This window comes from Thermomyces lanuginosus (assembly GCF_041956635.1).
Source record: "Thermomyces lanuginosus strain ATCC 200065 unplaced genomic scaffold VTN49scaffold_27, whole genome shotgun sequence".
Classification (NCBI taxonomy): domain Eukaryota; kingdom Fungi; phylum Ascomycota; class Eurotiomycetes; order Eurotiales; family Trichocomaceae; genus Thermomyces; species Thermomyces lanuginosus.
In genome coordinates, this window is record NW_027192361.1 from 1,007,511 (window position 1) to 1,021,483 (window position 13,973).

Sequence of the window (13,973 nt, forward strand, 5' to 3'; positions counted from 1 at the left end):
CCGGACCAGGAACCACCGTCGCTTCCACGACGGAAAACTCGTGGTATGCGCCTGGTGCAAACACAAGGGCACTAAGGTGAAAGGCCGAGTGCCTCGATCGACGTCTGGATGTGAGGAGTGCGGTAAAGTGAGCTTGTGCCTGAAGTCAAAGTGCTGGGAAGAATTCCACGGCTTGCAGTGAAGAGAAGGGGCTTCTTGCTTGTGTGATGTTAATTCGATGATTGCACATGATTTTTCTATTAGTTATCCAATAGAACTCTTGTACGCACTACTTACAGAAAGATTCATTTTATGTCCAATAAAAATTTTATATTGTTTACGCTACTGTATCCGCTAGCTCACGCTAAAAAAGGACGCTAAAATTTCCTAGCTGGCGGCCAAGGGGATAGTCGTGACCTCATACATGTCAACGCCAGAAAAGACTGTAACGTAGATCAGTCAAGTAAACCATTGCTTCGTCGCATGGTTCATGGCATCAAATTGCCATTCTCATTGAGCGCGGATTGAACTTAGAAGTAAAAGGGAAAGTTTCAAAAACGTTAGTTCTGTTGCTTGCAGATTTCTTCAAGTGGGATTTTGGAGTTCTTGATATCACTAGCCTAACACTTCTTTTTCAACCGCAGGTACCAGCAAACCAGCCGTGTTGCTAGTTTAAGCTTTGAATTCGCTGGCATATCCGGTATGTGCGTTAGATTGGCACCCGGTTTGTTAAACAATAGGCGAGCCCTCATCTGCCTCTTGGTGTTCCTTTAGTGATGTGATTGGTACTCCCTGTGGGCTGGTTTCCCGATCACGGCTAGGTCTTTTAGCATTCTCTCTCATCCTTCTCAAACTACTCCTCCTTACATCTGCAAATGTTCGGACACAGGAGTGCTGTATTACTGGTGAATAGTTTCCTTGAATGCTCTAGGATACGATTGCTGCTCGAAGCTGGAGTTTCGATCTGGGATAAACAGTGTCATTCTGAAGATGATAGGTTTTGTCTGGTCAGGACCGTAGATTTCCTCCGCCGTTTAGTCGTCGGCGAAATGAGCTTCGATATCGTCTGCACTCGGGTGATCACAGTGATGACGGGCTTGTCGGCTCGGGGAAAGATGCTGTATTGTTGTCACCAATACGTTGCCGTCGAAACCCCATTGTATACTCAAAATTATCGTACGCCGTGTGATGACGTCGCCTTCTTGGAATTCTTTTTCCGGGTAAGCTCGCACTCTAGACGAAGTCTATCGGATGCTGATATCCATGCTCTCTAATATTCATGAGTTATGCCAGAAGATGCCGGCTCGATTCGCGCCAGAGGACGCCCAATCACTCTCGTGGATGCTGAAGGTAAGGTGTTCAAACCGAGTATGCCCTCACACTATATAAATCCTGTCTGGCTCAGATTCGACGTGTATTCTGCTGCCGCCTCGCTGTTATGGGAGTTCTTCGTCGATGAGCGCCTTCAATTTGCGTGGCTTCATCGATCCCCACATAGTGAGGACATGCAGGTGCATCGTGAACAGCCTGCAGTCTGGCGAACATTGCGTTACAGGCGTGACTGGTGCGGGGAGGAAAAACTGTCAGACGCGTCAACACGGCACCAAATGAAGTGGTGAGTGGGCGCAATAGAAAAGCCGAAACCATGAACAGAGCGGTCCCCGCACCCTCGAAAGGGTGATGGCGTGCTTGTATTAGCCACCTCTTTTCAGGCCGAGGCAAGTTGCGCTTTCCTCATCGTCATCCGTTTTGTGTCTTGACTGGGACGAGCGCCATGGTCGTGGGTTCCCCAGGTGGAGGGTAGGTTGGCGACAGGAAGCAAAATCGGTTGTCATAAGGCGGGCGTTCCCCGGTGAATCGTTGAGATTCGTCACACTCGACGTCTCGATGCTTCGAAATCTCGTCTGTGCTCCGTAGAAGATTCCTACAGGATGTAGATGTGGGCATTGTAGCCGATGAGGTACTTTGTCCAAGCTTGAAATTTGGACCCCGGTTTGGACGCGGCGTTGGAAGGCTCCGATTGCCCGTGCTAACCGCTTTCAGTTTGGTTTCACGATTATTGTCGGCCAGTCACGTGGCCGAGCCGGAAAATTCCTGACCCACACAGCTGAAACTGGTTTAGTTGCACCCCGACAGGCATCAGCTGACCCTCTGACTTGGCCCAGATAGGCCTAATGCGGGGCCGTGCCCTAACTGCCCCGATAAGGCAGCATGGCATCATTGCCTGATAAGCACAGCGAGCTTGTCTCCGGATGGACGATGAAGAAGGAGCGACCGACTATGCATGGAAGGAAGGTGCTCTCTCGCTATCAGATTGATTCCTTCATTTGCGCACTCTCTCTCGTTTCGCTCTCCCATTTCGTCTCTTCGCTTTCTCGTCCTAAACAGCCTCTCCGAACCGTCCGAGCCTAATATCGAGGCAAAGCGGCCAGTGACGCATTCCACTCCCAATGCCCCCGCTCCGACCGAGTCATCCTTCTGTCTAGACGCCCTTGGTCCATCGTCATTGGTCGTTCATCGACCACTTCTACTATTAGCATTCGACTGAGGGAGGCAACTCCTCGAGTCCCTTCTCTCTTCTGATATTCTAATCTTCCTTCGTTCCTGCCTTCATCGAGAGGATCGTTTCCTGGCAATTACGTCCAGCAGTTCGCAGGGCTCAGTTTTCCCAGGCGGAAGGAGCCAGCTGCGTCAGTTGCTCAGTTCCCCCGCCGCTCCCTTCTATCTCCCTTCTCTCCCTCCGTCCATCCCACACAGCCATGGCTCATCCCCGCGGTAAGTTGTCTCTCTCTGAATGAGATAATGCTTGTTGCTCGCTGAAGCTGACCATCCTCAGTGATCATCACTCTCCAGCCAATCAACCACCATGCCGGACCCGGCCGCTTCATCGAGCTGACGCCTGACCGTGCCACGATCCCTATCGGCAGAGCCTCCAAGACCTTGTCGAAGAACTTAATTCCTGCTAGTGACAATGCGTGGTTTGACTCTCGCGTCATGTCTCGAGACCACGGCGTGCTGAGCGCGTCGTTCGACGACAAGGTTCGTGCATCTTGGACGCTTTGCCGGTCGGATGGCTGACCGTCGTGGTAGATTGTCTACATCCGAGACGAAAACTCCATGCACGGCACACAACTGAACGGGCGTCGGATCGTTGCTCGAGAAGACGTCCCCCTGAGTCCTGGGGACGTCTTATCGTTTGGGAACAAAGTCTCACGAGGTGAAGGTAGGTATGGCAGCCATCACCTCGGGCCCTGTGCTGACTCCTCTGCAGAGAGCTTCTTCCCGGTTGATGTTCGTTTCGACTGCCGATGGCACGGGTATGTCTTGAACCCTTACCAACCTGAAGGAAGGTCGTACACTAACCCTACCAGCCCTACGACAGAGCATCGGTCAACAATGGCCGGTGCGGCCATTGCTGGGACGAATACATATTCGGTTCCAGACGATGATGATGACAGCAGCGACGACGAAGTACTTGACACCGGCTCCCGCTCCGTTCGCAAAGCTCGCCCAACAATAGATTCCGACTCGGAGTCCGTTTCCGAAGACAGTAACCACGCGTTGAATACAACATCTCCTGCCACCTCTCCTGAGGCGGAAGCAAAGCAGAAACCTGAAAGGTCCGGCACCGAAAACGGCGACACAAGTGCTCCCCCGGCCGCGCCAGGGGCTTTCCCCGACTTCCCAGAACCCTCTGGGGATGTGGAAAGCAGGGTTAACGAGGATTCGGACAACGAGTCCGAGTTCGAAGTCTCCAATGATAGTGGAGTTTCGAGCACATCAGAAAGTGAAGACGACCACCAGGCAGGGGATGACAATGATGGCCCTGCGAACTTGACGGAGATGAACTCGCCGCCTCCGGCATCTCCCTGGCTATCGGCTGCGGCCGCTCCAGCAGAGGAGCCGAAATCGTTCGGAAATTCCCGGCCGTCTTATACATCACAGCCGGGTCCAAGGGATTCTGTATTGTCTTCCCAGCCGCCGAACGACTGTATGTATCCGCCAGACATGACGCAGACTAAGCCTGCGGCTGCTGCGGCAGGTTATCAACCTCCGTGGCCCGATTTCAATTTCCGAGTGCCCAGCCCTTCTGATAAGGCCATGGCTAAGCCGGCCAGCCATCATAATTTCGGATATCCGGAGCTTCCTGCGACATTTGACCCATGGGCAGTTCCATATCCCTCCTCAATCAACTACGGCGCCTACCGTCCCGGGCCGATGAGTTCTCGATTGCAACAGTTAGAAGAGCCGTTCGCGTATACAACGCAGCGCCCACTCTCCCAGCCATCAGCCAGTACGAATGTTGCCAACGCTAATGCCAGTCCTATCCTCCCACATGCGACTGACGCCGGCCGGTCCGATGCTGCCTCTATGCAGCCCAAGTCAGATGAGAGCAAGGTTGGAGAGTCGACTGGCAGCACCCGGCTTGCTATCTCGGACATTGTAGACAAATTGTCCAGTGAAGGTCACCCAGCAGGCCCGAGCAATCCATTGAAGCGTAAGGCAGCTGAGTACGAGGCTGATCTGGGGGAGTCCACCAATCGAGTAGACGAGTCGCAGGACGATTCGTTTCCGGATGCTCAGCCACAGCCGGACCTGTCGGCGATATCCGTTGCGGAGAGCCAGCTGCGGGAAATCAAGTCATTGGTGGAACAACGCCAAGCAGCTGTTCCGGAGCATCGGTGTAAGCGTGCAAAGGCGGGCGTGTCCTTCCGCAGCATTGCCAAGTATGTGGGAGCCGCCGCCGTGGGCGCGGTGATTGGAAGCATTACCACCATTGCTACACTGTCGGCGCTTCCAGCGGAGTACTTTGAGCAGAGATAACTTGAAACCTAGATAACACTGGAATGAGCGGCGTTTGGCTGAAGGCGCGGCGTTGATATGCGTGGATATTTTCTCTTCGTGGGAATTTATGGACAGTACTGGTTACGGACTCAGGATTGGTATGGCTAGCTGGTTCACTCCATTCAATGTGATTTGATTGCTTGGTACAGTAGAGCCGTGCCAGTTGTAGAGAAAGACCAGGAGCCTTACCGTATCTACGGCTGAGCCGACAAAACGGGCGAATTCGTAAAAGAATCGGGTATTGCGTATCAAGGAAGCATGTATACTAATACTGGTAGTATACAAGTGCTCGCAAGCCGAGGTTCCATGCTAGGTCTCTCCAACTACTACATAGTGCGCATCAATCGCAATCGGCACGGCATTTTTCCGTCGAGCACACCAATGTTGATGTCTGGTTCTTCGTCGACGGCACATCGAGGGCCGGGTTCTCGGTGAAGAAATCTGCTGGCCGAAGGTTGAGTTGATATGATTCCACGGGCCTATTCACTACATTAGTATTTGGCTCGAACTAATCGTTGGAAGGATGTTTTTTTCAAACGCACATAACCGGCCAATCCTCAACACGCGGGTTATGCGTGATGCCAAAGACGCACCAAACGACAACGTCCTCGTCGACGACGCTCTCTCCGCGCTTCACCGCATCCGACACACCCTCGACCTCTTTCTGGCTCTGAAGCGTATAGCGCCCCCCGGCATACAGCTCGCCGTCGCGGTACTTGGTCACCCAGACATGATGCTGTGCAAAGCGCGCCCTACGCGCCTGGATGGAATCCGGGTCTGCGAGGAGGAGCTGCGTCGGCAGTGGAGTGAACTTGTACGCGACAGGTCTGCCGCTGATGGGGTTCTTGGTTGCGGTGTTTGCGATTTTGATGATACGATTGAGGTGCGGCGCGGCGTCGAGCCACGAAGAGCGCTCGACGGGGGAGGACCGGACTTCGTAAAAGTTGCCCTGCGGGTTCGTTGCCTGATTCTGCGGTACAGGGTGGGATTCCTCAACCAAGACGGTATTGCGGTGACCATCGACGGCCGGGTCGATGCGCACGCAGAAGAGGTGCTGGTGGTTCTGCGCCAGGACGCCGGGCCCGACGACATTGCCGTAGTCGCTCTGCTTGCCTGGATCGATGTTGACAACACTGACGATGCCGGTGGCGCGCGTTTCGATAGAGATCCCGCCTGCCTGGTCGAACTTGTAGGCGAAGATGTACTCGTAGTTGGCGAGCGTGATGACGAACTGCACAACCAGCTCGCGGCTGCGGACCACGACGGCGCGCTTCGTGCGCCAGTTGGTGTGCTTCCAGCCAATGCCGTTGTCTTGCTCGTGGAGGCAGACCACGTTGGGCATGGGTTTGGGTTGGCCATCGCTGGCGATTGCGATTGCGTCAAAGTACTTTCTTTTTCGTTAGCTTTCAGCACAGTAAACCTGTGGGTGTCCTTGCCTTGATAGCGCCGACGCAGTCACATCCCAGTGTGAGGTTATTCGCATAGTTTCCTGCGCCACCGTCTCCAAAGTCGAATGCCTGCTTTCGATGGAACGGCGGCCGAGCATCCGCATACGGAACAGTCTAACCTCGGTCAGCCCACTTCCCAACACAAGCCAGCTCTTTTTGATACTTGCCATTTCGCTAATACTCAGCCTGTACATCACGCTTCTCCCATCATATCTCACATCGTGAATTGTCGCTCCCTCACGCGGGTTAAACCCAACCCTAAACCTCCACTTTTGCCACTCCACAAGTGACTCGTCCGTGACTTTGAATGACGGGCCGTCCGGCTGGACAATATTTAACGGTTTCAAATCCTTCCGGGTGCCCTTCTCCAGCAATTCCGGAATGTACTCTGCAGGCTTGCAATGATCGATGATATTCGCGCGATACTCAGACTGTGTCAGCGGGTCTCCCTTGCCGCCTGTTGCAAGCCTATCAATCCGGATGATCTCCCTCTTGTGGAAGTCCATAACCGGAATGATCGGCAATGGGTAAGCATAGAAGTTCGAATCTTGGTTCCCCGAACGGGTGTCCCGCGCAAAGATCAAGCCTTGGAAGTATCTCCGATTCTCATCGGAGTCATCCATTCCCCCGTAGGGCCATGGCTCAATAACGACCTCAAAACCCTCTGGGAGGCGGAATTCTGCCAGTGCCGCCTGATAGAGGGGTGATGCTTCGCAGGTTTCCACGAAGATTCCGAATTCATCTCTGTGCAACGAAGTCAGCAATTCTGTCTCGTGCACCTGGCCGAAGGAAATGAAGAAACTTACATCGTCAGCGCAGCATGAAACTCGCCCCCAACCTCCTCGCTGTGGACGATCTCTTTGGTTTCAACATTGACAACATCATCGTGAAACACAGGAACTTTTTCAGAGTCAATCACATCATACTGACACTTCGCCAAACGCGCTGGCCGTGGAGTCGAATCGGTCAGCCTCCCGGAGTGCTCTAGTTCCAGAAAAGTGACCAATTCATCCTTTGGTGGCTCCTGCGCGTAGATGGATCGAAAGAAGATCTTGACTTTTTCTGGGTATGCATTGCGGATAACATTGCGCGCGGTGAGTGTCTCTTCGATGGAGAGCGGTTTCAGTGGGTGCGGGGGCATCTTTGGCGATTCTAGGCTTTAGACCCCGCTGGTATGCAGTAGTATGTTCCAGGTCCAGGTCACTGCGATTTGACCCTGCAGTGAGTCCAACTAGATGATTGAATGCTCTTTCTTACAACACAGCTCTCAATCTTGAGGTGGTTGCGTAAATTTTGATATGGACTCATGTTATCAGCAAAATGGAGAGGAGACCAACACTGATAATCCATGATAAACGCCGATAGTCACGTGGAACAATTTCACTGCGCATTCCGAGTTCGTATTCACAAAGAGAACAAAGAAAACTAGACTAGGATGTTGGACGTCCGACGAAAGGAAATTACGAAAAGCGCACCAATCGAAGTCGCCAAGAGCAAGCAACGCGTGATGTGCATTGGATTGACTTTGCGTAGGAAGTGCAACTTTTGAATACGTAATGAGTGGCATGCCACTTTGAAAATGCAATACGCGCAAATAATTTCAGACGTCTTGACACAAATAACAGTAGAAAAATTTACAGATCACAGTCCTTGCGGAAAAGAGAGACGACATATTTTTGAGGCGTCGATTAATTTCAATACAGCTTATCCAGCCTGACTTTCGACCAGCCCCGTTTTTAGGGTTTGGGTTTACTCGTTCAGGTAATATGAGCGTTAGAAAGGTAGATCATGTTTTGCTCCATCCAAGGCTTAACAGCATAGATCGATTAGCACAGTACTGCACTAAACATGGAGCGTGTCCGTAAATAAACTTCATTCCGACGACATGAATTGCCTGTACAGCCGAAAGCTAGCTGGCTCTAGATCTTCCGATCCTATTTCTATTGCAGTCATCCAGCAATGGCTACGCATTCAACAACTCTATCATCACCAGCGTCAACGTCAGCTGCGTTCAATACATGCTAGAACGCAAGCAGTATGCAGTTCGCTAACGTGTTCGTTTATCGAAATCGATTCTAGTGCAGTGGTTCCATCGGCCATGGGCTTCGTTTTTCTTTCACACGTATGGGTAACGCGACACAGAATCGCTTGTACTGTTTTAGTCCTCGTATGGTGCCTGAATCACACTATTGTGTTAGAGACGCAAACATTCTTTCGTCCAAAAAAAAAAAAAAAAAAAGTAGCAGTTTTTTTTTGCTTAGATCCCTTCATCCGCAGTTTTCCGTCAGTAGGCACTTGCAATCCACGATTGACATTGACATCTATTTGTCCTTAATCGATGCTTCAATGTCAGTTTGTCGGTCGGTTCGGTAATAGCTCCGACTGTCGTATAATACACATTCGTAGAACCTTGCGCCATCATCGTACCTCCACTTCAGTTCTAGACTCCTATTGCCCGATAAGCAGCTTATGTTGACCGTTCCATTACCATACTTCTTGGTAGTTCTGCTGGCCTTTTTTTTCTCTTCTGCATCCTAGTTTCCACCTGTAAACCGGCATCATTTGAGCGAGTATGTACTTCTCTTCTGCTTGAACTTCAATCATCTAACTTATGTAGATGCTAACATCCACTGAAACTCCTATCTCCCTTCTCCTGGCCTCATTCCTTCAGTCGTCCAAGTCCTCGACTTCATGTTCTTCTCAGGTTACTGACTACGGTGTACATTTAGGGCAAGCTAAGTCACTTGACCTCAAATATTTGACCAATCGCCGTCGATGAAAGGTTCCACTCTACGCCAGGGCACAGGGAATCATGTGATCCACGGTCCCCACATTTCTCCGCACGCCTAGATGTAGGATGCCGATTTCTTACGGCAGACTTAGTCAAATCTTTGCTCTTTCAACTTGACTCTTTCTCTTCCAGTTTCCGCATCTTCGTAAGCGCTGCAAGTAACCTACGAGTAGTAGATCTAGTGTATGGTCCTCTCTTTCTGGCCTGCGCAATCAGTTCCAACTATCGTTCAAAGCAGTGCTTGATCACTCCGACCTAGCTTACCTGTAACTTCTGTCGCCAGGATGGCGGGTCTGGGCGAGCGTAATGCTCGATGTCGACATTGAGACGGACAGAATATACCTGAACTCCCAAGATTGTCAAGAACAACTGGAGGGTTTCAACAGGCCAGGTTTTATGATGACTGAGCGCGTGGCTCCGATACAAGCCAGTGGAGCATGCTCGAAAGGTCCGGCAATACCGGGACCGTTCATTTGACCCTCTGACGATGGGCTGCCGTTCAAGAATGAATATTCGGAGACATTTATGATGGGTGACTGACGCCCATCGTGTCGAAAGAGGCCAACCAACCCGCCTTCGACAAGCGTCCCCTCCCAATTTTCGGGGTAGCGAGGTGTTTTCCCACCGTTTATATTTCCCGGCAAGGCGCGATGTAAGTCAACAAACTTTTCCTCGATGGTTGAGGATGGTAGGTATATATTTTGATTGTGGAAATACGACATTCGTCAGGACTATGGAGAGTTGCCACCACAGATCCAGCCGTCGTGATGTACGGGACTGGAGATTGGGGCAATCGGTCCAGGCAGTCGTCGTTCTGCGGATTTCCCGGTTGTGTTCGAAGCATCCTGGGAAGATGGGTGAAGTACGGCTCCCCGTTCTTATTATACTTCATGATTAACTTGGCGTTCGCGTGGGCCATTGCCCCCGCGAGATACTGAAAACCATCTTCATTGCGGTAGGATGCCTGGTACTAGACTTCAGATTCAGAAAGCACTCCGAGGCACGGGAAGTCGCACTGGAGGACATTTGATGCAGTCACTTCCTGTTGCACTTGCGTGGGATAGCCATTTGAGACTCGAGCATGACTGAGCCGTGAAAAGAGCGGAGTTCTCTGAATCCTCATCCAACAGATTTGTCCCATGGGTTCCCCGGTATGTCGCCTCTGAAAGCGAATTGGAGTAATTCACCCCTCTTGAAGGTTTCATCCAGACCAGTAGCCATGCCGATGGCCCAAATTTATAGACGGTGAACATCAGGGTGTGCTGAGTATGATTGAATAGAGCGATCGTTGTCGCAGTCGGTGAAGGAAACTGGTCGCCGCCACAAGATTTTTGGAAATTGAATTTCTGTACGATAGTTAACTAAAGGAGATTACCTAACCATTATATGAACCAAATTATCTCCCGGAGTCCCGCACAGGCATCCTGTGTGAGGCGACGGCGTATTGGCCATCTCGCGTTTTGTGGCATGATGGAGTTCATTCCAGGCCAGTGCATCGCCCCCTGATAGAATGCACGAAACCAAATAGCAACGACGCAGGCTGCGTTGGCATCCCAGACATCTTCACTGTCGTTGTACGTCTCGAGTATTCACGGTCACTCGTGGACTATTTCCAGGCAACTCACCTGAATCTCTAGTCGCTGCGTACCACCGCATCCTGGTAGAAAGAGCGGAAGGATGGACTGGTCGCGCGCCCCAGAATCGATAAAGCCATAACTTCCAGTCATTTATCATGAGAGACACGTGCCGTCGTCGTCGTACTGCACGATGAGAGCGCCGCCGCGTTCGGCAAATGGATGATGGAGTTCTTGTGTCACGGGACTGACGAGGTGTGAAGCGTTTGTCCAGGGCTCTGAAGGCACTGTCTAGGATCCGTAAACTCTCGTCGTAATCGTTCAGGTGGCAGAGCCCTTGCGTACATAGGGAAGAAGATGAGCATCCGGGGCGCTCTTCAGTCAGTTCGTCATGTAAGCTGTACGTGGCCGTCTGATCCAAAACCGGTCTCGATTGGCTGCCATTTTCCCGTGTATCTTGAGAGGAGAATCGCTAGAGGTCCTTCCGGTCACCTTCAAACTTGCCGGGATCGGTCAGACGCTCGGACAGGTGGAACTCAGTGGTGTGTGGAAGCAGATTTTTGTTCACTGGCCATTTGCGGGTTTGTCATTCACGCTGGTATGTCTAGATCGCTTCATGCTTGTTGTACTCGAGTCGCATTTTTTCCAGCTCTTGCCGGTAAACTCGTTCAGTTGTTCCAGGTTCCGACGGTGCGGGTCCACGGCTCGTGTGTAGTGTCAATTTCCTAGTGAAAATCGTACCAGGCTGCTGGGTTCTCGCGGGAATGACTGTCAAAGTCTTCGGCAGATTGAACATCAACGGGTCTCAAGGCTAAAATACTATCCTTAATTTATTTGGCTGGTTGCGATCTTGGATTGTAGACCTGTCATTGATATTCAAAACGAAATCCTTATGTATAGTAATGAAGCGCCGAGTTGTTGCTCCATATAGAAAGATTCGTGAGATTCGGAGAGGGGAGCAAATGTGCGTGTAGGTGGAATGTGGATATCGCTAGGACTACGTATTTGACGGCGGACGTTCCATGGATCAACTCTTCCACTAAAGAACAGGGTATGCTTGATCATTGATTCATCCAATTGCCATGCTACTAGAGATTTATTTGCCGGTTCTGACTGTCCTGAGGCTGCATACGATGTTAATTTACCTGCTTGTTATTTGGGTCCATCCACTACCTAGTGAACTCACCGGATTTGTTCCTGTGTCCGTTCCTAGGGTTAAATGATGAAACATGTTTTGCTATGGCTAGCATTTCCCAGTTACAAAACGGGTTCGTTGCGACCACATTTCTACTTTACAGCAAAAAGAGAAATTCGTTGGTGAGTTTGTCACACTTGCGCTGGTGAGTCCTGCTGCACGAGAACAGCACGCTTGTTGCCAAGTCGCCCAGGGCCGAGACCGGCTCTATCTCTGTGGCTCGGACGTTGTCGCCGAGGGGAAGTGGAAAAAAAACCAACTGCGGGACATACTGGAGCAAGGAGACTCAAAACGCTAGGTCACCCGCGCGACTCTGACATTCGTTGGTGGTGTAATATCGCCATGGCAATTAATAGCTGGTTCTTACGATCAACGAACGCTCACAACCACCTCAACGACATTATCGACAAACAGGCTGGCAATGGATCCTACGTTTGGGGCCTGATATACGAATTCGCGAGTTCAACTTGCTCATCCGTTTCAACATCACTCATGACCCTGAAAAACACAGCGGCAGCACACCCAATTCAAGCCCGGCAAGACATCGGGAGAACAAACCGGAACAAGCAACAAGATTCGTCTAAAAGCCGTTTGGAGCGTGCCTGCATCTTTTGTTGACTTATTGCCGCACAAAGCAACGCAGTGCTCTTGCTGTCCGTACGGCGCGAAGACCGCGAACTAATTCTCGACCAATAGGGGCATCTATGCTTAGATGCCAAAGGACTATCGCGCACAGTTGTCCGCAGCCTACAGCGAGGGAGGTGCCGAGATCGAGTGCTCCATTGCCAGATGATCCTATTCCTGACTGTACCTCGAATCTCCTAAGCATTCGAAACCGCAAACCCCTATCTGATGAACCCGACATGGCCAATGTGCCACTCACGGCCGTATAAACCTCGTGACAGAAACCAAGTTTTTGCCGTTTTCAAGGCAAAACCCTTCCAGATCAGGGTCAGCTAGATCCTAAACAGCATTACCAGAAAAGATCAGCTCTAGTATTGCACGACTTCGAATGAGCTCCCAATCTCGGCATTCCGCTCTCTCTGCTTGGTCAGGGGCAACCGTCGATAATACTCCTTTGGCGTTCAATAATGAATGCCCTTCCTGTGGTAAAGGTGTTTCTTCCTTATGCAGTGCTTGTAGCGAGCAGAATCGCGGACGCACTGCATTGCGTTATGCGACAATATATCGGAGGCCGTCTAGCAGGGCTCGGCCGTCTCTCTTCATGGCGTCGAGTCGCCATGCTCGAGTCATCCGCTGCACTGGACAGCAAGGAACGAATCTATGATATTGGTTGGATATCAAGCTAATCCAGATGCGCAACGATATTTGTTCTGGTTATTGAATGCACTGCTTGCGTCCAGAGCGCTTCTGGATTCTGAACGATGCCCTCGCTATGTGGCTGAAACTGTACTTCTAGTGCGTTTGTTGAGTTCGTTGGAATGCAATGAATTCATGAATCTACCCTCTGTCCATCTCGACTCTATGAACGGAGGACTGTACATGCCACATATTCTCCGTGGCCAGGTGATCAAAGAAGGATATGTACAAGGCTGGGGAGCAGAACCAAGAAAAACTGCGGTGTCCCTCATTTCGGAACAATGCAGGCACACCTCTGTGGCCGGCAATAGACACCAGTGAGTTTACGATTGAAGTGGACAGCATGAATGATCTACACAAGCAAAAGACCAACGATCTGATGTCCGATCTAGACTCCTGGGATTGGGATTCGCTACTGGAGAATGGGATCCATAGCACCGAAAATGCGGACCGAATCCTCCGTTTTCCGCGGCGAAAAATATCTGGAGATTGGTGACTGATGCTTCGTTCCGAACACCGGATGTCGGTCGACAAGCTTCGGGAGAGAACGATGGTGTTTCTTGGGCTTTCTAGGAATTAAATGAATCTCTGCCGGCCAGCTGTCAATGCTCCGACGATGAGCGAGACGAGGTTTTCCGCTTTCCCGAGCATTGCCGATGAAATGCATGTACCGCCACACTCATTACAGTACAGAACTCTCAACACACATCAAACATACAAACTGTAGCCAGCTCGATGGCCATAAGACCGCCATTTCGCAGTGTAATTCCAAGCAGCAGATCTTCCACTTGTTGCAAGGATGCGATGGGTAGACTCATAAT

At 51.1% G+C, this 13,973-nt stretch overlaps 3 protein-coding genes across 3 annotated transcripts in view; 2 read left to right on the forward strand and 1 right to left on the reverse strand.

Moving 5' to 3' along the window:
- Positions 1 to 181, forward strand: part of VTN49DRAFT_2606 (uncharacterized protein) — a gene marked incomplete at both ends in the record, with an annotated part of 1,402 nt that extends 1,221 nt beyond the window's left edge. The window contains one exon of the mRNA XM_069410350.1: positions 10 to 181. Coding sequence (XP_069269164.1) covers positions 10 to 181 — 172 coding nt within the window. The remainder of the gene's footprint in view (positions 1 to 9) is intronic.
- A 2,557-nt stretch (positions 182 to 2,738) lies between these two features.
- Positions 2,739 to 4,803, forward strand: VTN49DRAFT_2607 (uncharacterized protein; the record flags this gene model as incomplete). The annotated part of the gene is made up of 5 exons (XM_069410351.1): positions 2,739 to 2,754; positions 2,816 to 3,018; positions 3,070 to 3,202; positions 3,251 to 3,296; positions 3,351 to 4,803. 5 exons carry the CDS (start codon positions 2,739 to 2,741, stop codon positions 4,801 to 4,803), a joined length of 1,851 nt encoding a protein of 616 aa, XP_069269165.1.
- A 361-nt stretch (positions 4,804 to 5,164) lies between these two features.
- On the reverse strand, positions 5,165 to 7,413 carry VTN49DRAFT_2608 (uncharacterized protein; the record flags this gene model as incomplete). Its single annotated transcript, XM_069410352.1, has 5 exons — positions 5,165 to 5,303; positions 5,367 to 6,211; positions 6,261 to 6,386; positions 6,440 to 7,016; positions 7,079 to 7,413. The coding sequence occupies 5 exons, from the start codon at positions 7,411 to 7,413 to the stop codon at positions 5,165 to 5,167; spliced, it is 2,022 nt and encodes a 673-aa protein (XP_069269166.1).
- Between the last annotated feature and the right edge of the window lie 6,560 nt (positions 7,414 to 13,973).